Source organism: Oncorhynchus mykiss, chromosome 16 (genome assembly GCF_057628025.1).
Source record: "Oncorhynchus mykiss isolate SJ-2025 chromosome 16, ASM5762802v1, whole genome shotgun sequence".
Classification (NCBI taxonomy): domain Eukaryota; kingdom Metazoa; phylum Chordata; class Actinopteri; order Salmoniformes; family Salmonidae; genus Oncorhynchus; species Oncorhynchus mykiss.
The window spans coordinates 44,174,047-44,185,330 of record NC_143037.1 but is presented as its reverse complement, the minus strand read 5'-3'; the positions used below and the strand labels follow the sequence as shown (position 1 = coordinate 44,185,330).

The following is an 11,284-nucleotide window of genomic DNA, read 5'->3' as shown; positions in this document are numbered from 1 at the left end:
GTGTGTGTGTGTGTGTGTGTGTGTGTGTGTGCGTGTGCTTGTGTGTTGTGCAGTTGGAGGGCGATTGACGTTGTGCACAACACCGGCCCGAGTTCACGTTGAACAGTCTAGTTGCAAAGTTTTTTGTTTGGACAGCCAATCTTACTTGTTTACTATTTTACATCGGAAGTGAACGCCATTCCCTCCGAACAGACGGTGCAATTAAGAGAAAAAAAATAGCCATTTAGTGCCTCTGTCTTTATGACACTGTCTGGACTGCAAGAGTGGCGATTCCATTTAGTGGGCACTAAAGGAGGATCCCGTTCCTCTTTCTTTCTCTGTGATTCTGAGGTGTAGCCTAGTTTCTGTGTTGTCGTTTCCGTGTACTTCTGTGTGTGCTTGCAAAAGCTCAAAAATGCAGTCCTAGAGTTATATCCACTAAGCATGTAAGCGTTGTATAAATGTACCGCTCAACAGCCCCACACACACACTCCCTCAACAATGTTTTCGTCAGAAAATGTTTTTGCGTAAAAGGTAAGGCCTGTTCCTACATTAAAATAGTGTGGCTTAAAACTAAGTTGGCATTGGATGCAATTACTATCCACAAATACCCAACTAATAACGCACGACTCGCAATCTCTCCACATGCTTCGAACTTGGTTTTATCAAAACAGTGGCACAAACATTTAGGCTACCCACCCCACTCAAATCCCTTGAAAATAACCATCAGATAGACCGAACAATGGCCCAAAAGAAAATCGAAGGCATAAATGCAGTCGGATTATTTTGCCAATACTTTTTTAATCATTGCCTACCACTCTCAATCAATCGGCTTGAAAACGAGATTCACATAGGCATAACCATGGTCAATAATAACATCTATGACAAAAAAAATCCACCAGTCTGTTAGTTTTGTCTATACGCCTGTTTATTTCATAGGTATCTTTATATTAATGATACACAGGCACAACGCCATATTTTCCTCCTCTTTCATAAAGAAGCACCAAGCATAAAGCAAATAATTTAATGGAGGGTTAACATTAAAGCTTTTAAAGTACACAGCTTGGGCGGTGTAAAGAAAATAGCAGCAGGGAAAAGGGGGGAGCGAAACTAAAAACAAAATTATATTTACAGTCACGAATGCACATAGTTGCATAGTCTGTACAAGGAAAACATCATTACAGATTGTACACGTCACAGTTCTCGGTGGCAAAATGGACACCTGTAAATGTATTATTGTGAGTTGAATATTCTGGTCGAAAACAGAAACATGGTAGGCTACAAATACATCGACCAGAGGAAAGGGAACGTTTAAATGTCCAATATAGGCCTATCATGGCTTCCGAATTGCGTTGTAACATGTAATACTATTCAACAAACAATAATTGTGAAATGCACAATTGAATAAACACAATTAAGATTCGTGGTCAATACACGGAAAACCATATGAACTCGACAGCAGCATATAAATGATTATTCTATATAATCACCTGTATATATATATGAACTAGAAAGTATCCTGCGAATGAAGGCTACAGGAAAATGGTGCCTTATTACGCATACATACAGCAACCCCGAATGTTAGAAATTGAAATAACCTCATCTTAACATTTAGTTGCTCAACATTGCTGCTGATCTGTCTTTTTGAAGTAACTTGAAATGTGTTTATTACTGGTGATAAGAATTCACTGAGAAAAGTGTGTCATTGACCTTTTGACTATAATCATTATGCTTTTACACTCTGCGTGCTCACAATAGTGGGTTTCCAGAAAAGTACTGCAAACGATCTCTGCTTAATTTCTTTTCTTTCATTCTTCGATTCTGAAACCAGATTTTAACCTGTCGGTCGGTGAGGTTCAGCATCCGGGAAAGCTGCATCCGTTTCTCTTTGTTGATGTAAACGTTAAAGAAGAACTCCCGCTCCAATTCTCGGATCTGAAATTTGGAGTATGGACACCTCTTCTTCCTTGTGCGAGGAGTACCTGGGGCAATCAATCATAAAGGACATGATCAGTGAAAGTTCAATGGGATTGTTTGCCATTTACGCACAGATATTCACATGAAGTTAAAGCAGCCGCTCACACATATTCACATCAACACAAAGTATATAGCCTCCCTATGTGAATACACTATTCAGGAATTTCGAGAAGCATCAATTTGATTATACCAATTCTGTCAACATCCAACACTGCACGTAACACATCAGACACATCCGCCATAAAGACTGTTACATTATCACAAGCGCTTGAAGAGCAAATCATATAAATTTACAGCCTCCAAGTATGTGTTTTGGTCTCTTACAAATACACAAAACTAAACCTTCGCTATCCATTTCCAGACTCCTTCATGCCTCTGTGAAATGCGTATGTTTATATTCGATGTGAATCTAAAATGTATTTCGGATCTGAGACACACTACATCACAGTGGTGGTCAAAACGTCATGAAAAAGATAAAGTACAACGACACAAAACATCTCTGCAGTTATTTCCTGATTGGGATACATTTGGCTACACAAAGAGACGCCAGTGGGCCTGTGTGTGTGAGTTAGAGATAGTGTGTGTGTGTGTGTGTATCAATCACTGCAGATTCAGGCATACATATCTCAGGGCTAACCGAATGGAAATGTGCCTCACTTGGACAGGATGTGTTTGGTTCAATACTGCAGTGCAATGCTTGAATCCAGATATTGACACAAACTCACACTGGAGTCTCTACGACTGATTACACTTGTATCCTTTTCTCTTTCGTTGCAAGGAAACCACCACAACACAATGATATTGCTATCTTCGACATTTGCCCAGATAAATATAGATAGATGGATACTTATGGAGCCTCTAAGTGTACAAGGCTAATAATCTCACAGCACGTACTTTAGTGTTATAGTTTGCGTGCAAGCTGCTAAAATAAAATTCACAGGACGCCAAAAGCAATGTTCTGCCCAATTGGTTTTTACTCACGACAGCCCAACGCGAAAATCCCTTAAAATGCCCAATGCAAGTTCATGATCAAAGTTAGCATTTGTCACAATAGCGCGCTCTTAAAATTTCACAGACTCCACGATAGAAGCGTCTGTGTATAACATCCTTTTTTTTCAAAGCGCTTTCCCATCGTAAAAAGTCTTCTCATTGGAAGAAAGAGCTTTGTAGGTTATAATAAAATCCTTTGAATGCTTATAAAACTCCACATAAAATCTGACCGACAAAACACCGGGCTAGTCCCTTTCCCCATTTACAGCTTCGGTACCTACTCGAGTGGCTGTTCTTGCTGGCGCTGCGGTCCTTGGTGGCTGAAGAAGAACACGAGCCCGAATTTGTATGTTCCTCCTCATCCTCTGTGTCCTTGTCTTGGTCTGGGACGCCCGGTAGAGCCGCTGGCTGCTGGAACTTTGTTTCCAGCTTTCTAGCCTCGCTCTTTTGTAAACAAGTATCTGCTGACTGATTGTCCGTGCCGCAGTATGCGGTCTCAAAAAAGCGGTCGAAACCTTGAGGGAGGACGCTGTTTTTCCCCACTCCGGGGTAGAACCCTGTGGAGGGATGGTTGGAGCTGGGATGGTGGTTATGGTGGCTGTACACATTCTCGTTCGTTTTCATAAGCATTTCTGTCATGGTGGATTGCGGAAGACAGTCCCTGTGCACCAGATCCTCTCCAGAGTAGCATGATGCATAATTGCTTCTATGGTGCCATTTACTAGAAGGGTCCAATCCATAGGAAACTTCCCGTACCGGCTGCACTTGAGACAGATTTGTGGAATATGGGTAGGTTATCTGCCGCGACGAGGCCTGTGGAAGAAATGAAGAGACGGCAGAAAATTCGGGGACGTAGTAGGTGCAGCTGGGGAGGTAGATGTTAGAGGCGCAGCCCGTTCTGTCCCCAAACTCGGATGTCCGGTCTTTGCGCGTCTGGGAGCAGAAGTTTCCCAGATTCACTGAGTTAAACATCTTTCCCCCGTACTCCGTACGATAGATAGATGTTTTGGATTCGAGCTGTTAGAAGGGGGAAATTTAGGAAGGCGAGATGACGCGCAATCCGTCTAAGTCGCCCGGAGACACGTGATCGAAAGTAGATATTGTCATATATCAACGTGGAACACTTGGATGTGTAGGAGTGGTTCACTTAGGCAAGATCTAGGAGGTTCAAACTATTCTTTTTCAAAACACCGCAGGAGCAGTAAGAAAACCAGTAACAGATTCCTGTTTGTTTACATAGGTTATGGCAATTATAAAGATAATCTTTAGGAGGCTATTTATGTATGGGAGTGGGCTAGGCTAGCACAGGTTTAGTATTTGATATAGCAGACTAAACATGCTTTTGAATTCTACAGGTAAGACTTCACTATTAGGCCTACTATGATTATGATTATTAGTATTATTATAACTATCACTATAGTATAGCTACTACATTAATACATTAGCATATTTTACAATAGCCTATACTGGAACACAGCAGAATATAGACATTTTACTCTCACACATTGTAATGTATGACTAACCACTACCAGCCTTACTGACAAAGTGAAACGAGATCACTGCGAGGTTAAGGCAAATCTATGCTTTATAATGAGACCAAGATTTCAAGACCACACTCGAAGCGCTGCTGTTTTCACTCTCATACAGTCTAGCAGGCTTTATGCTATTTGTAGGTAGTCTAAATGTCCATCGTGAATCAATTACTAGATGTTGCCTTGCTTGAGATGTTACCATTTTGAAACCTGGGCATTTTTCATCTAAACCACTGTAATAGCCTATATTTACATTTTGAAACAGCCACCAACAGACTAACATTTCCCTATAATGACACCCCCCCACAAAAAGTAACTATTCAAAATAAGCATTTTTGAATACATAGGCTAGTTGGCTTCATTCCCGTGCTTCAGGGACATCTTTCTATTTACGTTTTTATCTCTGATTTTATTTGATCAAGGCATGGCCTTAACGGAAGCCGACATGTTGTGGCTATAGTTTCAACATCAATGTGAACTAAATGAGAATGAACAAGGATGCAGAGCATAACGTTTAGGGTGGCCTACTCCATTAGTTTGACTACATCACTCATTTTCCTAATTCAATCAATTTCTCTTGGATCATGATAGGCCCTCGAGTGAATAGCCGGGAAAGTCAAGACCAAGCATCCAGGCTGAACATAGAGGAGAGAAGAAAACCAGCTAAGTTTAACCTTTGACGACGAAAGGCTGTCAAAACAACTCTAATCCACCAACTGCAAACTATAACATATCAAGTCGTCGTAATTTTGAATCGAGATAGTCTACACGAGAGTGGCTATATTAAAGCTTAATCCGCCCAAATAGTCTCCAGGAGGCCATTTATTTTGTTTTGAAGTACAAGAGGGGCTATTTCTGCGTAGTCTCCACTGTCTCACTGGGCAACAAATGAATCGATTTGTCATAGAATACCTTCACTGACAGCTGCATAGCAATAAGAAATCGGGCACTATATCCCTGTCTTTAGGACTACAGTGTAGCTTTAGGACTAGTTGCCCGATTAAATACACATTGCTTTACGAAAGAAAACGAAAACTCTAGGCTACCATTATTGATTTGTTTTAATATGCCTGAGTGCTCCCAGGCAAGGTAGGCTAGATTAGTTATCGCCTTCATTCAAGGAATTTAAACGACATTTCAGTTGAAAAATATATATCACGGCTGAAATCCTCATCACACAGTTCTAAAGTAGATTAGGCCATGCCATCAACTAGAGGAATGATATTTCAATCCTGTAATAAATTGATATATATATACACATTTAAAATACCCTTGTGTGCTCTTTCTCTTATGTGGTGAACGTTCACTGTCGTATACAGAATCACGTGAACTACAGTTGCCAATCATCAACACAAAGGTAGGATCATTGTATTGATAAATGTCACTAGACTATCAATAGCTTCCTATGTTCCAAAACATTTTTTTTCTGAAGGTTAACCTGTATGCAAATTATAAAATGACATAACGCAAACTCTATGGTTCCAATAGTTTAAACGTTTAAGATGATCATGGGATTAAGATTATGGAATTATGTATGTAAATTTGACGGCCCACTTTTTGTCACCTAAAAGCACAATTTTTTTTGTAAATCATCAAAAAAAGATGACTATCATGAGTATATGTATATATTTTGGAGAGAGGTATATGGCAATGGAATGTGTTTGTTTTACAGTCCCCTTCCAGCAGATACAAAGTTGACGTGCACGATGCCCGCATCCAAGTACAAAGAAAGCAGACAGCTGCCAAGACACAGCACTTGAATTTGACCACTAAAATCCTCTACGCGTCTAACCATAAAACGCCGAATGGCTGTAAGAAAAAGCTAAATCCCTTTGTTCTACAGAACACATTAAAGTACGATGGAAAAGGGTTTTTAAAATTGGTATACACTCTAATAAGTTCTACCCACGCATGTAACCATGCAGACATAGGCCGACTGTGGTTTTGAATTATGAAAACACAAATGGAGAATTCCACGTCACAGTACAAGGGACGGGTAAAATAAGTTAACATTATTTTTACAAAATAGCTGATGCGGGAAAAAATGTTAGCTACCATAAGTTAGTCTGGCTATACTGCGCAGTGTGTCGTCGTCTCCCACGGGTTTGGGCTTAGTGCCTTACTTTGTAATAGAAAATGGTGAACGTTTTTGCTCAAGGGGCTTCGCATTCCAGAAAGTAAAACATTCCGAAATGTAATAATAACCTCTTCGTATTCAGTGGTTGCAGAAACTGTACTACTGTTGTAGGCCTACTGTTGAGTTATTTCGAGAATGGGTTCTAAATGGCACTGATTCTCCAAAGGCAATAACATTTACTGTAAACGAAGCCTTAACACACAACAAAGTATTTGTTCCTTTGTGGAATGCATGATCATCTGCAGCAAGACAACAACAACCAGCGTAGGTTACATAATAGCTTCGGCTAATTATCCATAACCTTGTCAGATGTTCTAAGGATTCTGAGAATTGTACCAGTTAGGCCTGTACTGGAGGGCCCAATCGCAGGATCGGGTATACACCAGTGGTGTGCAATCACAAAAGGAGATGCCAAAACGTTGCCTGGGGTATTACATAAAGGACATGCCCACCACACTTCCGTTTTCAAATCTGGACACAAGCTTGCAAGGAGCAATAAAGTCGTGCGTAACCCTCCTTCAAAGGCCTCAAACTATCATAGACATGTCTTACGGCGGAATAAGGCCATCATTCAGGGGATAAGGTTTACCATGTGTTTATTCTTCTTGGATTTAAGTTCAAGTCACAGTTAGCCTATAAAATACCACCCGCAGTAGGACCCTGGAGTCGGATGGCTGGTGCGCCAGTTCTCTAAATAAGAAGGGGTTCCTTCACAAATGTTTTTGACTAACCAAAGCCCCTGCCGAGTATGCCTACCATGCAGCGAGTACAATTACAACATGTTAAAAAATACTGCTAGAGCCTTTAGCGTAATAGCCACACAGGCCTTTTCGAGTCCTGCGAGTTTCCTGGAAGAAAGAGGTGTTGTAAATATGTGCCATTCTCTGCTTAAACATCACTGTCAGGAGAGCACATGCTTTACGACTGTGTTTGAGGAATCTAAGCAATGTATTGCTACCTCGCACAGTAATTACAATGCATTGTCTAAAGCCAAGTGCAGCCTGTTGCTGAGAAGAACGAGAACTATCTTGATAAAAAAAAAATAAAGTTGCTGTATTCGCAAGTCTTATTTGTTTAGCCTACTCGATAGCATGACTATTGTTTGATTGGGCTTGAAGCCTATAGCAGTATGGGCTATTCCAATTGAGTCATTCTTGAATTGAGGTGGTAAATGTTGTACCTTGACTTTGGCACCATGTAAAACCCCTTCAAAAGCACAAAAACTTGACAAATAATATATGTTCCGTTTTATTAAACTGTTATTTAATAACAAGTCCTTTCTACTGCAAAGCATGTATTTGTATGCATTGTAGAAACTACTGCGGGCTAGCAAATGAGCCTGTCCCGCTGGGGATGTGTAGAGGTGTAGTGACATGTTTTAGAGATTTAGAGATATCTATATATTATTTTGAATGCTAGACATTGAACAAAAGTATTTAATATATTATATAGATCAATAAAAGAAGGCTATTAAAATATTTTTTTTTTTACTAGTAGACCTATCATGTGTTACTCAGTTTGATGTCAGTGTGTTACTGCCTTGAACATCGTTGTTTACAAATATATACACAGACCTTGAGCATTCTCTCCAGTGGCAAACTGTTATCGGGGGAGTGGCCTACTAAATATAATTATTACCTAATCACGCCCTTTTAGTATGTTATACATTTGGCGATTCCATTGATCATTTGGTGTCTAAATCCAAAGTGTCACTTGGCGTTAGTCATTTTAAATTAAAGGAAATAACTTTGCGAGCAAAATTTTTTAAATTATTTTTAAAGGGTTGAGTACCTTAGATTTTAACATTTGTGGCCTCCATTTCAGAAAATGACTACTCTTAGGGCACAATGTTATCATAATGGTACAAATAGTTTCAAATGTAATTACGCTACCATGTTAGTTGATTTAGAATGGGAATATGTAGGCCTACCCAAACACATTTCAATAAATAAAAATCTAGACAAAGTAGATTTATTTCCAAAATACAGGCCCAAATGCCACAGTAATTCAAAAACAACCCTATTCCTTTGCTATTCGGGGACAGACTTCATTATTCATATTTTTGCTCCTGTTTTATTTCAAACGGAAGAAGAAAAAAAACAAGATGCACCGTCTCCAGACGCAGACATTGTCTTGTCGCTAAGCACCAAAACGGAAGGAAGGCAACGTTTTCCTGTTGAGAGGCGCGCGCGGCCTCCCTGGCCCGCCTCAAATTAAAGCGGTCTGAAGCCAGGGCTAAATGTTCGAAGCGTGTGTAATCATGTTACTGTCCCCTCATGGCCTAGATACATTTAATTGGATGTAAGTCGGGCTGTTAAACGTGGTTGTATAAGCTGCTAACAGTTTCAAGCGCAACAAGAAAGGCCCTTGTTTTTACTGAGGTCTCAGTGAACGTACCTAGCGTGAAAGCATCTGCACTGAGAACCAGTATAGGTTACAAGATCAGATGATATAAACGCTGTTAAACGGACTCCCCAGAGTCTATTTCTGGAATTTAGGAGCACAAAGATTGATAAACAATAGGCCGTTGATTAGTCCTCTCATCACAAAGATAGAATATATACATTTAAGTTAAATTATTTAATTTGCTTGGATATTTAAATAGCTTTGCTTTATTTTTCGCACAAAGTAGTATTTTACGCACAATCATTTGGTGGGTTTGACAAAAGTATTTTACATTAGTGCGCTCAATAAAATGTCTTCATCAATTCTGTGAAAGTGTCAAATTATTTCACACATATTGGATGGTTATTTTGTGACTACAGGTGGCCATCCTATTTATCCTGTTATGTATTTTTCTGCTCATGGTAAATGTTATTGACTGGTCAACTTTTTTTTCACTGCAGCGAGGCACAGTGCAGTCGGCATCCCCAAAACAAAACCAACTAAAGTTTGGCCTACTTTTGAACATTCATTCAAATTCAATACAAATACAATAATAGCAGACCTAACTATACTACGGCTCATTATGAGACCAAATAACAGACTATATTTATAAACAGTTTTCCTCCATATATTATTTTGCACCTACATTATAAAAAAAAAAACATTCATTCCCACAATTTGTGGGAAGAAACTGCCATGGCGGATATGTCGAAATGTGTTTTTTAAATTAGCATGTTTTTAAAGTCGATCTTTTTCACCAGTTCTAAATACATAAATAATTCACACTGAAAGAAACATTTTGACTAGTTTTGCAGGCTATATTATAAACAACAAGTATCCTATGATTGAGGCTTTATAATGCATAAATAATAAAATCTTATTGCAAAATGTGTACAGATTAATACAGTACATGACCAAAATTATGTAGGCACCTGCTCGTCGAATATTTCATTCCATAATCATGGCCATTAATATGGAGTTGGTCCCCCCTTTGCTGATACAACAGCCTCCACTCCTCTGGGAAGGCTTTCCACTAGATGTTGGAAAATTGCTGCTGGGACTTGCTTAGATTCAGCCACACGTGCATCGCTGAGGTCGGACACTGATGTTGGGCGACTAGGCCTGGCTCGCAGACGGCGTTGCAATTCATCCCAAAGGTGTTCGATGGAGTTGAGGTGAGAGCTCTGTGCAGGCCAGTTAAGTTCTTCCACACCGATCTCGACAAACCATTTCTGTATGGACCTTGCTTTGTGCATGGGGGTATTGTCATGCTGAAACAGGAAAGGGCCTTCCCCAAACTGTTGCCACAAAGTTGACGCACAGAGTCGTCTAGAATGTCATTGTATGCTGTAGCATTAAGATGTCCCTTCACTGGAACTAAGGGGCCAAGCCCGAACCATGTAAAACAGCCCCAGACCATTATTCCTCCTCCACCAAACTTACAGTTGGCACTATGCATTCGGGCAGGTAGAATTCTCCTGGCATCCGCAGAACCCAAATTTGCTCCGTAATGCCAGATGGTGAAGGGTGATTCATCACTTCAGAAACGCGTTTCCACTGCTCCAGAGTGCAATGGTGGCTAGCTTTACACCTCTCCAGCCAGCAATGGCGGCTAGCGTTACACCTCTCCAGCCAACGCTTGGCATTGCGCATGGTGATCTTAGGCTTGTGTGCGGCTGTTCAGCCATGGAAACCCATTTCATGAAGCTCCCAACGAACAGTTATTTTGCTGACGTTGCTTCCAGAGGCAGTTTGGATCTCGGTAGTGAGTGTTGCAACCGCAGACATACGATTTTACGCGCTACGCACTTCAACACTTGGTGGTCCCATTCTGTGAGCTTGTGTGACCTACCACTTCACGGCTTGGCAGTTCCTGACGTTTCCACTTCACAATAACATCACTTACAGTTGACTGGTGCAGCTCTAGCAGGGCAGAAATATGACGAACTGACTTGTTGGAAAGGTGGCATCCTATGTCCGTGGCACGTTGAAAGTCAATGAGCTCTTCGTACTTTTGTATATATATAGTGTTTCTTGCACAAGAACATCAATGTTCACCAAACAAACATGTCTTAATTACCTTAGATGTATGTATGAAATGGAATACATTACTACAAAGAAACAACAACTACCAAAGAGGTTCATTTCTGCAGGTTTAATCGATACCAAAACGCATTCAAATGAAACAATTTCATGTAGCCGGTATGGGCCTGTTTTCCCATTTAAGTTCTTGCTATAATTACATTTGACTTAGGTCTTCTATGTCTACTTTATTTTTGACTTT

At 40.2% G+C, this 11,284-nt stretch overlaps 1 protein-coding gene across 1 annotated transcript; it reads right to left on the bottom strand.

The window, feature by feature from the left end:
* Nucleotides 1-889: 889 nt before the first annotated feature.
* Nucleotides 890-4,473, bottom strand: hoxc11a (homeobox C11a). The gene is made up of 2 exons (XM_021565915.3): nt 3,228-4,473; nt 890-1,961 (listed from the first exon to the last, which is right to left on the bottom strand). Exons 1-2 carry the CDS (start codon nt 3,916-3,918, stop codon nt 1,729-1,731), a joined length of 924 nt encoding a protein of 307 aa, XP_021421590.1. The 5' UTR covers nt 3,919-4,473; the 3' UTR covers nt 890-1,728.
* Nucleotides 4,474-11,284: the final 6,811 nt, after the last annotated feature.